General features: G+C 38.8%; 1 protein-coding gene across 6 annotated transcripts in view; it reads right to left on the bottom strand.

The window, feature by feature from the left end:
• Nucleotides 1-15,156, bottom strand: part of zmym2 (zinc finger, MYM-type 2) — a 160,458-nt gene that overhangs the window by 77,290 nt on the left and 68,012 nt on the right. For all 6 annotated transcript variants that reach the window (XM_048532385.2, XM_059646659.1, XM_059646662.1 and 3 more), the window contains 3 exons: nt 9,823-9,908; nt 7,740-7,824; nt 7,169-7,457 (listed from right to left, as the gene is read on the bottom strand). In XM_048532385.2, the coding sequence (XP_048388342.2) occupies nt 7,169-7,457; nt 7,740-7,824; nt 9,823-9,908 (460 nt within the window). The remainder of the gene's footprint in view (nt 1-7,168; nt 7,458-7,739; nt 7,825-9,822; nt 9,909-15,156) is intronic.

The following is a 15,156-nucleotide window of genomic DNA, read 5'->3' as shown; positions in this document are numbered from 1 at the left end:
GCTCCAGCAAATGCATTTTTATACAAAATGTTTTCAATTTTGTTTTTGTAATATCAAACCTGGTTGATCCTCAAGCCAAAGATGACCATGTTCATCATGTGAGTTGTTTTGTAGGGTTCTGCTTGGTATATGATTGACTAATCAGTGCTCAGAAGCCTCTGCTTTACAAGTACATGGCAGATGTTTCTGAGTTTGGGACTTCCTTTCCTTAAACTTGCTTTTTCTGATCAGCTTTTCCTTTTGTATTTGGTTGCATGGATGAAGAGATCCTGGATGATTTTCTACAAGGCCTTCCAAGTCGATATCAGAACTTCTAAAAGCCATCAGGAACTGACTAAAAAATACTAGCTCAATTTTCAGATGAAACAAATTAAACTGTTTGAACAGTGCAAAGTGTTTTTTATCAAAAAAAAGTCAGTCCCACTGGGACTAGTCCTGAACTGTTTACGAATGCAATCTTAAAAAGTACTTCTGGAGTGTTAAAATTTCTAAGTCAACAGAAATGATCCATTACACATATTGGCATTAAAAGACAATAATTACTTTGGCTTTTATTTTTGAAAAAACATTTTTCTTCCCCTAAAGCTATCAGAGGGTAAATGTTATAGTGTTAGCTCCTGCAATTTCCCTCCATCAGATTGGGCAAACTCGGCCTGTATTCGCCAGGGTTTTAGAAAGCATTAGTGGGATTGCACAAAGCCAGCATGGGTTTATGAAAGGCAAATGATGCTTAACAAATCTACTGAAGTTTTTTTTGAGGATGTAACTAATAGAATAGAAAAGGGAGAATCAGGAGATGTGGTGATTTTGGATTTTCAAAAAGCCTTAATCAGATTCTTCTAAGAAGTTGATGGCAAAATTAAAGCACATGAAGTAAGGCTGATATATTAGCATAGGTTGAGTATTGGTTGACAGACAGGAGACAGAGAATAGGCATAATTGTTTTTTTCTAAATGGCAGGCAGTGACTAGTGGGGTACTACAATGATCAGTGCTTGCACTCCAGCTAATCAAGATAAATGTAAACGATCTGGATGAGGGAAATAGATGCAATGCTTCCAAGTTTGCTGACAACACAAAACTGGGTTGAGAGTTGCGAAGAGGATCTAAGGAGGTTTCAAGGCGATTGAGATGAGTTCAGTGAGTGGCAGATAGAGTACAAAGGGCTAAATGTGAAGTTATATGCTTTGGTGTGAAAAACAGAAGCGTATTATTTTAGTATACTGGGGAGAGTGGAGGTACAAAAAGTATCTGAATATACTTGTATACCAGTCAACATAATTTGACCAAAACTGCAACAAGCAATTAGACAGGAAAATGTGTATTGGCCTTCACTGCAAGAGGATTTGAGTTCAGAAGTAGGAATGTCTCACAGTAGTTATAGAGGGCCTTGGTAAGACTACACCAAGAGTACTGTGTACAATTTTGGTCTCCATATCTAAGAAAGAAGGAATTTCAGTGGAGTTCACAGGGGTGGCAGGACTGACCTTAGATTAGAAAATACAGAACCAGCTGAATCAGAGTTTAGAAGGCTGAGAGGATCAGACTGAAACATAAAATTCTATCATGGCTGGACAGACTAGATGGAGGTAGGATTTTTTTCCCTGGTTAGGGAGTCTAGAGCCAGGGGACACAATCTAGGGATATGGGTTAGACCATTTAGAACTGAACTGAGGAAAAAGCTCTTCATTCAAAGGCTCGTGACCCTGAGGAATTCCCCACAATTGGTTCTGCTATAACGCGTGTTCCTACAATGCAAAATGGCTGTAACGTGACTAGCACATAGGGGAATGCTATCTCTAAAACAAAAACTTATGCTAGCTATAACATAATTCCATCAGTGTGTGGAGGAGTACACATCAACATCACGATTGTTTTGTGGGCTTTGTCCTGAGCATGTGCAATGTTAGTGCCGAAAGAGTCTCCAAAACCTCTTCCACCATCGTCACCTTGACATTTTTTTCAAGGTAAGGCATTAAATTCACTTCTACTTCATTAATAAATATGAATTAAACATTTATTCAAACTGTGCTATCCTTTGTGTTAGGCTTTTGAATCATTTTTGAGCAATTTTGAGTGATTTTTTCAAGGTCTGCCCCTACCCCACTTTTCCCAGATCCCTTTATTTCTATTGCGTAATCTTCAATAACGCGACGTTACGCAGGAATACTGCTTTATAGCAGAACTGACTGTACTACAAAAGGCTGTGGAGGCCAAATCAGGGAATATATATTGGATCTTGAATAGATGGGCCAATGGGCTGAGGAATGGCAGATGGAGTTTAAATTTAGATAAACGTGAAGTGCTGCATTTTGGAAAGGCAAATCAGGGAAGGACTTGATAGTAGGAACCGCAGATGCTGGAGAATCTGAGATAACAAAGTGTAGAGCTGGTTGAACACAGCAGGCCAAGCAGCATCAGAGGAGCTGGAAAGCTGACGTTTCGGGCTTAGATCCTTCTTCAGAGGGTCTTATACACTTAAAGGTAAGGTCCTGGGGAGTATTAATGAACAAAGAGACCTTGCAGTGCTGTTCACAGTTCCTTGAAAGTGGAGTTGTAAGTAGATAGGCTAGTGAAGAAGGCGTTTGATATGCTTGCCTTTATTGGTCAGTGCACTGACTATAGGAGTTGGGAGGTCATGTTGCAGCTGTACAGGACGTTGGTTTGGCCAAGGGAGCACTGCATGCAATTCTGGTCTCCCTCCTATAGGAAGGATGTTGTGAAACGAGGAAAGATTCAGAAAAGGTTTACAAGGATGTTGCCACAGTTGGAGGGTTTGAAGTATAAGGAGAGGCTGAATAGGCTGGAGCTATCTTCTCTGGGGCGTCAGAGGCTTAGGGGTGAGCTTACAGAGGTTTATAACTCATGACGAGCAAGGAGAGGGTAAATAGGCGATGGGGAAGTCCAAACCTAGATGGCATAGGTTTAAGGTGAGAGGGGTAAGATTTAAAAGCGACCTGAAGGGCAATGTTTTCACACACAGGGTGGTGAATGCATGGAATGAGCTGCCAGAGGAAGTGGTGAAGGCTGGTATGATTACAACATTTAAAAGCCATCTGGATGGGTATATGGATAGGAAGGGTTTACAGGGATATGGACTAAATGCTGGCAAATGTGACTAGATTTATATAGGATACCTGACCATCAAGGACAAGTCGAACTGAAGGGTCTATTTCCGAGTTGTATATCTCTATGACTCTATGACCCTATATTCAAGAAAGAGACAAATAAATATTCAGATTTTAAAGGCATCACAGGGTACAGGAAAAAAGCGAGACTATGTCTTTGATTTAAGAGATTAAGTTGTGGAGAAAGGCCAAATGGTCTACATCTGCTCCTATTTTCTATGAAAATGACAAGCAATCTCATTGAACCTTGCAAAATTCTTAAAGGGATTGACAGAGTAAATACAAAAAAGATATTTCCCATAGTAGGGGAGTCTAGAAACCAGCGCAAACTTTAAAGATAAGGAGGATTCCACTTAAGTCCCAAATGAGGTATATTTTTTTACTCAGAAGTTTCTGAAAATTTGGAATATTCTACTCAGTCTTTGTGCATGTTTAAAATAGACATGGGTAGATTTCTGATTAGCAGTGTCATACATAGTTATGGGGATAGGGCAGCTAAGGAGCACTGCAGTGTTTGATCAGCCATGATCGTATTGAATGGCAGGGTAGTCTCAATGGACTGTACTGCCTATCACTGTTCCAATGTGGGATTTCTGGAGCAAATTGCTCTGTTCTAACAGGGGATTTGTTAATTTTTATTTCTTAAATAATGTTAAAACAATGACAAATGTTTGATGTTTCAGTTTTGTTTCACACTCAAATCATTAAAATTTCAGACCCATAACTAAATACTTAATTTTAATTGAGACAAACAAGTAAGTAGGTGATTAACAGTACCTAATTTCTTTATACTTAAGAATCAAGTGAACATTTATTTTAAGACCTCAACCGAAAAGTCTAAGCACGTTTGCTGAATACTCAACTCTTAATTACAATATTCTTGTTTTCAAATAATGTTAAATTTAATGAATTGAACTGTTATATTAGTATTTTTCCCATAAATGTCTTGATTCCTGCAGATTGGTCCTGCATGTGTCAATGAAAATTTCAGCCACATCCAAATTTGGCTTCAAATATAGTTTATTTTAAATTCAAACATTTAATGTCAGCACTTAATTCATAGTGATCTACAGCATAGAAAAAGGCCCATCACATCGTGCCAGTCAAGAACAACCATCCAACTATACTAATCTCATTTCCAACGCTTGGCCCAAAGCCTTGAATGCCTTGTCATTGCAAATGCACATCTAAACACTTATTAAATGCTATCAGGGTTTCTGCCTCTATCACTCTTGCAGGCAATGAGTTCCAGGTTTCCACCACCCTCTGCTTGAAGAGGTTTTCTCTCGCATCTCCTCTAAATCTTCTGACCCTTATCTATGTCCCCTAATCACTGATCCCTCTATCAGAGGGGCAAAGTTTCTTAGTGTCTACCCTATTTATGTTGTCAAAATTTTATACATCTCAGACACGACCCTCTCAATCTGCTCTGCTCTAGAAAAACAACTCCAATCTGTCCAATCTCTTTAGCCTCTGTATCCTCTCCTGTGTCATCACACCCCTCTAATAATTAGTAAACACTTTTTTACTGGCAGTCAACCTCTGTAGTGTGAGGCCACTAAATTTCTGGCATTAAAAGGAGGAGAAATTTGAAATTTATGAAGGTGAATCAAGTTTTTGGAGGTAAACATCATACATTTTTATAAAGCACAACTCACTATCCAAGGCAGTGGAGTTGGGGCTTGATATTTTTAAACATCGGTAAGTATTTTGCATTCAAACAAATAAAAAACAGTATCCAAGTACAGCAAAAGCAAACTTAATTTTTGATTTCTTGAAGTTAATGATCAAAGCAAGTTAGTATTCATTTCAGTTATACAAATTTGTCCAAGAAATTAACTATGTGCTTACTGATTGTTCAAGGGATTGAAAAGTGGAACCTTTATATTTCTGAGTGATAATGGGAACTGCAGATGCTGGAGAATCCAAGATAATAAAATGTGAGGCTGGATGAACACAGCAGGCCCAGCAGCATCTGCTCCTGAGATGCTGCTGGGCCTGCTGTATTCATCCAGCCTCACATTTTATTACCTTTATATTTCTCCCCTTTTACCTCTGTGTATTCTACATCCAGTCCTCATAATCCCCATTCCTGCCTCTTTATAGAGTGTATGCCATGTGTCAGCCTTGGCTCAGTCCTATTCTTAAAAAATCCAACATGCTCTAGTACAGTACTGATGGATGAGGTGGTAAATCTGCACTTGCCTGTCATCTCACGTGGATACATAAGACCCCATTATATTAGTCTGAAGAAGGTTTGTGGTTCATTCGTCAATCAACATCAAGTGGATTTCCATATGAAATGGCCTTAGCCAATATTTTGATTAAAAATTGATTTCATATTTTATACATAACAGTGGCAACACTTCAGAAGTAATTAATTAGCAGTACAATGGCCTGGGGCCACAAAAGATGAAATATAAATTCACATCACACTATTTTGCACACAAATTTGGAGTGCCACTTTAGATCAAACCCTAGATTACATCATTCAGTGAAATTCCAATAGAACATGCACAATTCCTCCACATATCCAAAGATCCATACCATTTTTAATACTGCTGAATATACAACTAAGGCTTTGAAAAACCAAATCAAACTGAGCTGAAAGTCAGTTTGATCTTGAAACTGGAGAAAGTTTAAAAACATCATGCAATGAAAATTGCATTTGATTTGTCTGATCACAGTACGTCAGTAGGTCAGATAAACCTTGCGTATTGCACTGCACATTATTTCTGTGCAATTTATATCTTCTCCATGAGAAAAGCAATAGTCCGTTGGCTGGTAATGTATTGAAAATACCATTCATTGCACACAAATGTCAAATTACAAATGCACATTCAAGTTGAAGCTGGCAGGCAACATTTTTTTGTTTGTAGATTTGATGTCTGATCGAGCTACGTTTAAAAATAATTAGGCTTCTTGACCTTAAGGCACTGACATCTTCACCTTTGAGATTAATATAGTTAGAATTTATTTTATTATAGAACAGTCTATCAATTGACAGTGTGACTCTTAATACTGGAAGGCTAGGCTCTTAGATTTGTAATAAAAACAGAACATCAGCTTACTTCTCTGGCATGCATCAACAGGTCATTCTGTAACATAAATAACTGCATTCTAACAAATGTTAAAGATTTCCCTAGTAGTATATTTTATGGGGTATAATAATTTCATAGGATTTCTTACACTTCACAGATTTTCATCCAGTAAGCATTTCAATAAAATGTTACCAGCATCAACGATTTGGACAATCAGATTTAATTAGCCGTTCATTTAAATGAGCTGTCCACTGGACTGGACAGTAATTGTTGAGAGATGGGGCATATTTTACTGCCAAACTGATAGCAGGTTTAAATCAAATGCAGTTATTGATGTGTAAACTGTCCAGTAATTTGTAGCAAAGAAGGAATACCCAGTGGTTTGGATATTACTACAAATTACTTGATCTGTGCCAAGAAAAGAGCAGATTAATTTAACTGCCTTGCATGTTTCAAGAGGTTGCTGCATTCGCACATTTATTGTCACTGCAGAAAATTTAAGTTCAAGTACCTTTCTACTGAGAAAATTTATTCTCCTGCTATGACACTTCTTCAGATCGGAAAGGATAAAAACACACTCGGGTACTATTCCTGACGATTGTAAACTGTTTGTTTACATTTTTATTTTTCCTTTATTGCTTTCAATCCAAAGTGTTACGTTTCTATTTCACATTATAGATCCAAATTGATGATTTAACCATTATCTCCTTCTCTGTCAATTCTCTGTTTCTTTCACAACCGTTAAAATATATTTTTAAAGCGACACAATGTTGGCTACCAATGTCTCAGATTTCTCTATTATCAGTTATCAATTCAGATTTCGAGCATCAATTTTTTTGAGCTGAATGATGAGAACAAAATAACCACACGCTGCTAGATTCCCTGCTTCAGCAAAAGTGAAATCAAAATCGCTGTGAATAAATATACACATTGCTTCAACAACATATTACATAGTATCACAACTTTTAAAGAAGTAAAAGAGAAAAACATAGCTTCTTACTTTTTGCACGTAGTACAGAGTTTCTTTGGAGCTGGTTTATGAGAAAATGATGATAAGCAAGTTGTAGAGCAGAAGAGGTAAGATGAACCTTTCCTCTGGTATGCTGTTTGACCTTTCTGTAATGGCTTTTTGCAGTGAGCGCAAATAACTTTCATCGATGACTTGCCTTGCTGCTGAAGCCCAGATGACTGGAAGACTGGTTTAGAAAGAGGCGCCATGGGCACAACAGAATCTGAAACATTCAGTTTACGATTTGTGGGGAGTGAAGGTGACAGTGATACCCATGAATCTTGAAATAAAAGTCAGATTTAACAATGGTTAGAACAAATCAAAATATAAAATTTACCAATTCAAAACTGTTCTTCAAATTTGTTAGCGTTTTGCATCATAATGAACAATCAGCATACACAGCATATTACCATGAATATAATTTCAGAAATACTTATCAACTTTAATTAACAAAATGTTACAGGTCAATTTTTTGAAAAGATATTTTGCTACTTATTTGCTTAGTATATTTCGAGTAAAATGCACAGAACTTTTATCAAATTGTAAATCAAAAGGCAAATACCATTTACAGGATGGCTGGATGATCCATACACATCAGTGATTCTTATGGCATTCATAGTAACATCTTCGCAGGTTCCATTGTTCACCTAAAAATTATTAATCACCAGTTATTTACATTAATCCATGCTAATACTGCACCTTCCCACTCTTCCTGTCTACACTATGTAACAAAATGTGTGGTGGCATTCTTCTTCCACCATTACCTTAAATGTAAGCGTAGGAAACGGCAGTATTTCACTTGCAGTAGATACGTTGCCTCACTTCTTGGTGATTTTATGTCAAACGTGTGAACATCTTCACTGATTAAGAAAATATTCAGTGTCCAATCAGCATTATGGGTTATCTTCAGCATGGTTGCAAAGTCAGATTTCTAGTTAAATTATCAGTTATTCTTCTCAATTTATTTATATCTTTCATTTTGCCCTGTCATCCTTTCCACATTAATTTAGAATTTAAAATTGCATTTTTTGCTTCAAGTCTGCCCATCAATAATCTTCGTTTCTCTAATATGTCAAGTCATTCCATTTTTCAGTGTTGTTGAATCAAAACAGCTTACACAGAATTGCGGCAAGATTTTATTTGACCCATATTTACTGTGGATTTCTCCGTAAATGTCAGATTACTGTGTAACTGCATGAATGGCAGAATGTCCAACTTCATTGTCAGCTCCAACATTCATAGAAAGCAATGTGGATTAAAGCAAAGGCAAGCCTTGTGTAGGAAAAAGCAATACTATTGGTAAGTAAGAGTTACAGCGCTAAAAGTCAATGTCAACATTGGAGCTTTTTTTAAAAACTTTAATTGTCAGAATGACACTTCATATACTTCTAGTGGGAGAATGGAGCACATCAAAGTCTTTCATATTACCAACTCCGATCTGATTTAAGCACATGCAGATTTTAGGAGAGGTACAAGGAAGTGAAAGGGAAATAATGCTTCTAAGTTTTGCATCTTCAAAGTCCTCAGATTGTAATTGTGGACAAATATCACTGCTCCAAGAGGCTTTGTCTATCTGCTTTTCAAACTGGAACATAATTTGTTATATAACTAACCAACATGATACGAAATTCAAACTGTATTCAATGATGTGTATTTTTAGCATTCCCATTTCTTAAAATTAACTGTACCAAAAACATCTTTTAAACATAAAATAAACTATACTGGGAATAAATTTAAGTTAAAAATATTGGGAATAGCTAATTTCATAAATTAGCATTGTGCTGCCACCTCATCTTACGCATTACACATTCTCACATGCCCAATGATGACTTACTTTTGTACTCCCAACTTTTTCTACGGTGTGCAACTTAGAACCTTTTTTATGGATGCAATCAGCATCACCTCATGGAAGATAAAAGACATAAAGAAAAACGGAACATTGATGGGGTAAGTACAAGGAAAGTTTCAAGGGGCATGAAGGCCAGAAGAGATCAGTTGTTCCTGAGCTGTAAAATTCTAAATATTTATAAGGGTACAATATATAGGAAATTAGTCATGTGAACTAAATCATCCCTTTGCATCCAGGTCCAATCATCTCCTTCCTATAACCCAATCTTACCTGCAAATTCATTGCATTTGTGGCCTTTTCCATAGATAAAACTTTTGTGACAAGCAAAGAAATATATTCCCAAATCTTTCAACTATTTAGTAACAATCAGGAGGGGGTAAAATAAGTTGCCAGAATGTATTCTTAAATTTTGCACCAGATGGCAAGGAAAATTGTAAAACTCTCCATGTACATAATTATTGGTAGATGGCGCCCTTTTGCAGTACATTACATTGTTACACCAATAAGATGACTCTGAAGAGGTCTCTGTATTTGGCGTGATATCAATACATTTGACCTGATCATTTATAACAAGATATGACTCCTATTAATTAAAAATGCATTAAAAATACACGATTGTTCAAAGCATGCTTTCACTAAAACTAAGCAATCAACTGTAAGTACTTCAAATAACTGACTAAAATTTTTGATTAAAAAAACTGATTCAAAATAATTTATCCATAAGAAGAATGAAAAGTAAAAACAAGTATTTTTTAAAAAGCTGTTTACATTTCCAAACAGTACAGCTTAAACATACCTTATGATTGTTCCTTTTTCTTTCAGTCTCTTCAGTCATTTCCTGAGTTCGGATAGTACTCTTGGGTAAAATATTTTGCACATTACCTGAAAAAACAGCAATCAAGAAATGCATCCCAAAAATTAAACAAGTTGTTTTGCCGTGGTAGAAAGGAAATGTCACTGGTGACTGCTATAATAGTTGTGGGCGAGTGGTTACAGGCTAAACATAAAATGTGCAAATTAGACAAACAGGCAACAAGTTACACCAGCAAAGAACTGCTAAAAAAAGGGAGAATTAAGAATACAAGAAACTAATACGAACAGTGAACAAAAGGTTATACAACATGAGGTAAATTGAGTGTTTGTCAGTGTGAGATTGAAGATTAATAATGGATATTGTCAAAAAGAGACAAAATGCCAAAGCTTTTCATTTTGGATGAATCGGAGAAAATGCAAGAATGCCAAACTTTAAACAATCACAACATTTACACTTCGAAAATAAGTTTTGATTGGCTGGTAAGTCGACCTATAAGGGAAATAAATCCATGAAGGCTAGTAACCCATCACTAAGTCACCCTTTATTTACATGTGCATAGTACATGACACTGACTCAGTGAAATAAGAGCCGGTTCCTATAGTGAACAGAACCTCTGACATTCCTGTTTATATGTCAGCCAGGGCTCCCTGATTGTACATAGTTAACAGTTCCAATCAGTGAAATAATATTCTCTCCACCTGGCTGACCTTGTTTCAATCACAGCATCCCTCCCCCTTTAAGTCTTGGGTCACAGGCCCACTTTTTTCCCCTGTTTCTTTTCCCAGGGCGTTATTGCACCAGATCCAGTTCCTCTGACTCTGCCTTGGATCCTGGCAGTGTGTACCACTATAGCCTGCCATTTGCACCTGAAAGGACTTGGGTGAAATTCATCATCTTCTTCAGGCAGTAACGGCGCCTGCCATGTCCAGGTTTCTTCAATGCTAGATGGAGGAGGACAACCCACAGGTTCTGACAGCCTTGCTGGATGGTCTGCCCTGTTTGTGAGCTTTCATGTAGTCCATAAGCTTATTCAGGACCTCCTCTTTTACCTGAACTTTATAAATCTTGGGATATGATCTCATGTCGACCATGCCTCTTACCCACTTGGCCAGTTTCAGTTTGAGACCTTACCCCAAAGCAAACTGCATCTCTCGCTTAGAGGAGTCTTGTGTCCAGTACGGCATTCCTGATGCTGTTTCACTCTCTCCGCCCCCAGGTCTGGGAAGATCAGGTTTAGCCTGGCGCAGTCTTTTTCTCATTAGCAACTCTACTGTAGCTTCCCCTGTAGTTGTGGGAGTTTGGTATCCAGTGAAGCTGAAGGCTCTTTCTTTAAGCCTTACCTTCAAAGTTTGGACTGCTGTTTCCATCAGACCATTGTGCGATGGATGGTATGGAGCTGTCCATATATGCTGAATGCCGACCAACTTTAGGAAATAATCAAACTCCCTGCTGGTAAACAATGGCCCGTTGTCTGCAAACAACACCTCCAAGAGGCCATATATTATAAAAGATGAACACAGTTTTTGTATCATTGTCTTTGTGTTTGATGAATGAACTCTATGCATGTTCAATCACTTTGAATGGGCGTCCACAGTGACTAATAATATTTAGCCCACGACAGGACTGGCATAGTCAAAGCGTAACTGAATCCAGGGTTTACCGGCCATTCCCACCAATGTGGGGGAACTGCCCTGTTGGGCACCACCCCAACAACACAGCTATGTCAGCATCCAATCCTAGCCACCTAACATAACTGCCTGCCAACATTCTCATTTTGGAAATCCCTGGACGAACGTGGTGGAATTCAGCCAGTATCTGGTAGTAGCCTTTGCTCCAGACAATCACTCTTGCTCCCCATAATAATATGCTGTCCTATAGGGAGATCTGGTCTCTCCAGGTCCAGAAGGGTTTCAATGTTGATTGTGATGGCCCTTTTATTTCCCCCATTACCACTGGCTGTTTTACTTTTGTCAAGATGAGATTTTTTACATCCACAGTCTCATATTGTCAGTGGTGACCAGAAAGTTGTCCAGAAAGTTTAAAACCAGAACGGACTCTTCGAGTGGGGGCTGAAGGCATCCTAGTGTTCCAACTTGTAAATGTATGCAATCAGAAAAGAGCTGAATTTGACCTTAAGGTATGGGCGAGATGGCCCTATCTTATTTAAGTAGTCCTAGCAGAGGTTTGTAGTCCATTACTATTATAAAGATATTGGTGGAACATTTGTACACCAAAGATGGCCACTAAAACTTTCGTGCTCTATCTGGGCATATCTCCGTTGTGCATACGCCAAAGTCTGGGAAGCATGTGCTACTGGGCATTTCTCTCCGCTGGGCCACCAGTGAGCCAACAATAACCTGATACTGTACAGGGAAGCATCATACATCAGCACCACATCGTGGTGAGCCATTGCCTTCGACAACATACCTGCTTTTTCACTTCCCTAAAGGCTACATAGAATCATACGATATAGAAAAAGGCCCTTCAGTCCAACCAGTCCATGCCGAACATAATCCTAAACTAAACTTGTCCTACCTGCCTACTCCTGGCCCATATCCCTCCAAACCATTCCCATTCATGCACTTATCCAAATGTCTTTTAAACACTTTAACTGAGTTTACATCAAGTATTTGCTCAGGACGCTCATTCCATACACAAACCACCGTGTAAACAAATTGCACCTCATAACTTACTAAAATCTCACTCCTCTCACCACAAAAATAAAGCTCCCTAGACTTGAAATCCCCTTTCTTAGGGAAAAAGAGCACCTACCAATAACACCATCTATACCCCTCATCGATTTTATAAACTTCTGGAAGGTCACCTCTCAACCTCCTACGTTCCAGTGAAAAAAGTCCCAGTCTATCCAGCCTTTCTTTATAATTCAAAACTTCCACACCTGGCAACATCCTGGTTAATCTCTTCTGAACCCTCTCCAGCCTAATAATTATCCTTCCTATAACTAGGAGACCAGAACTGTATACAGTACTCACCAATGTCCCATACAACCTCAACATGTCTTCCTAACTCCTTTATTCAAAGGACTGAGCATGAAGGCAAGCGAGCTAGAAGTCTTTTTAACCGCTCTATCTATATGTGATGCAAATTTCGACGAATTATGTATCTGAAATGGTAGGTCCTCTGTTCTACAACACTACCCAAAGCCCTATCATTATGGTATAAGTCCCACCCTTCTTTGTTGCACCAAAATGTAGTACCCCACATTTATCCAGATTGAACTCCATCTGCCATTTTTCAACCCATTTAATCAAGATCCCTTTGTAATCTTAGACAATCTTCTTCACCATCTACTATTCCACCAATTTTGGTGTCAACTGCAAACTTACTAACAATGCCTTCCATATTCTCATCCAAGAAAGGACCCAGAACCGAACCCTGTGCAACACTGTTGGTTACAGGTCTCCAGTCTGAAAAACCTTATAAAAACCATAAGAACTGCAAATGCAGTAAATCACGAACATAAACAGAAGTTGCTGGAAAAGCTCAGCGGGTCTGGTAGCATCTGTGAAGAAAAAAAAAACCAGAATTAACATTTCAGATCAAGTGGCCAGTTCTGAAGAAGGGTCACCGGACCCGAAAAGTTCATTCAGATATTTTTTCTTCAGCGATGCTGCCAGATCTGATGAGCTCAAAAAACAACCCTCCTTGGCTACACGACCATTTCCAAGGCTGACTGTATTTCAATAGCAGAAGCGAGGAAAGACCTAAGCTCCAGTACAGACATGGGAGTCGGGAATCTTTGGTCACCGTCATTTTACCTTCCAATGGGTGTAACTCAGTCAACTCTGTAGCCTAAGTAGGTAACTTGGGGTGCCTGGAACACACATTTTTGCCTCCTGAGGTGTCGGAGACAAATTTAAACTATGTCCAACTTCTCTAAATGCTCTTTATTGGTCTTCCCAGTTATTAGCACATCTTCCAAATAAATGGCGACTTGGGGTTGACGGTGTACAATGCTTTCCATCGTCTGCTGGAAAATGGCACAGGCTGACGATACCCCAAAAGGCAGTCTTGTATATTGGTATAAGCCCTTATGGGTATTATTGTAGCATACTTCTAGGACTCCTCATCTAAATGCAATTGCAGATATGCATGGCTCATGTCCAGCTTCATGAAGGACAGCAACTTTAATCTGTAGCGGTCCCCTAGTTTAAATTGTCAGCCTGGCCAAGATCTTAGGCAAACTTAAGGATTGGAGTGCAGAGCAAATTTGATAAATACTGATTCTGTACTTACTGATACAGCCGCATTGGTATCAACCTCTACAGAACTGGGTGACCATTTAACCAGATGTTTATTTTGACTGGTTCTGATTTGGATCTTGCTAAGCAATTTCACTGTTCCAAACCAATTGGAAGTGGACTTTCCAGGACATGGACTCTCCTGAATACTGGCCTATGTGTTCTCTTTCAAAATTCAGACCTAGTGGGACTCTTTTGCTGCCTTGTATCTGCATACTGGTAACAACTGCAATGGCCCGTCAGCCCAGATGCTTGAGAAAATTTTAACTGTTTGGCCAAGCCTTGGCTTTGTTTTAGAGTTTTTGCTGTGGGCTGTCCTAGAGTTGGTCTTATCAGGATATGCCCTGCATGAGGCTCTCTGATTGCCTACACTCAAGCGGTTCTCCCCAAGCTCAGTTGGACAGATAAGGGTGTCCACTTCTATTGGGATGCCCTGCAGCTCCCATGCTCCATAACAATGACAAAGCCAGTTGTGGTGCCTGTTAAAGTCGAGTTGGGCTTCAGTTGGTAGGTACATTTGTATGGTCTCAGCGTTAATCCCACTCTCTTCATCACTGAAATAATTCCACGAAAAATGGTATCCCATCACCAAGTCACCCTTTACTTACATATGCATAGCACATGACACTACCCCAGCTAGCTCAGAACTGGCTCCTAATGTGAATAGAACCCCTGACACTTCTGTTCAAGTCTGTCAGACAGGACTCCCTGATTGGACCAAGTTAACAGCTTCAATCAGGGAACTCATATTCTATAAAATCCACTGGGCTGACCTCACTACAACTGGCTTCCGGGTAATTTTGAAAAATGGAAGGTGCACACCTAAGGACGTGCAATCCAAATATGGTATCACATTACATCACATGCTTGTAGACATTTTATTTTGGGCTTTGCACTTTGCTGATTTCTGAACAGTCAAGAGACGTTTGGTTTGAGTTGATTAGCAATCATTGAGTCATACAGCTGATGTATTTAGCATCACATAGCACTGAAATTTGTGCATGTCATGACTCAATTATGTGATAGGCAGAATGGCTTTTTGGACTGATGGCTG

Source organism: Stegostoma tigrinum, chromosome 6 (assembly GCF_030684315.1).
Source record: "Stegostoma tigrinum isolate sSteTig4 chromosome 6, sSteTig4.hap1, whole genome shotgun sequence".
Taxonomy (NCBI): Eukaryota; Metazoa; Chordata; class Chondrichthyes; order Orectolobiformes; family Stegostomatidae; genus Stegostoma; species Stegostoma tigrinum.
Note: the sequence above shows the minus strand (reverse complement) of the source record. Positions and strands in the feature narration are given on the sequence as shown.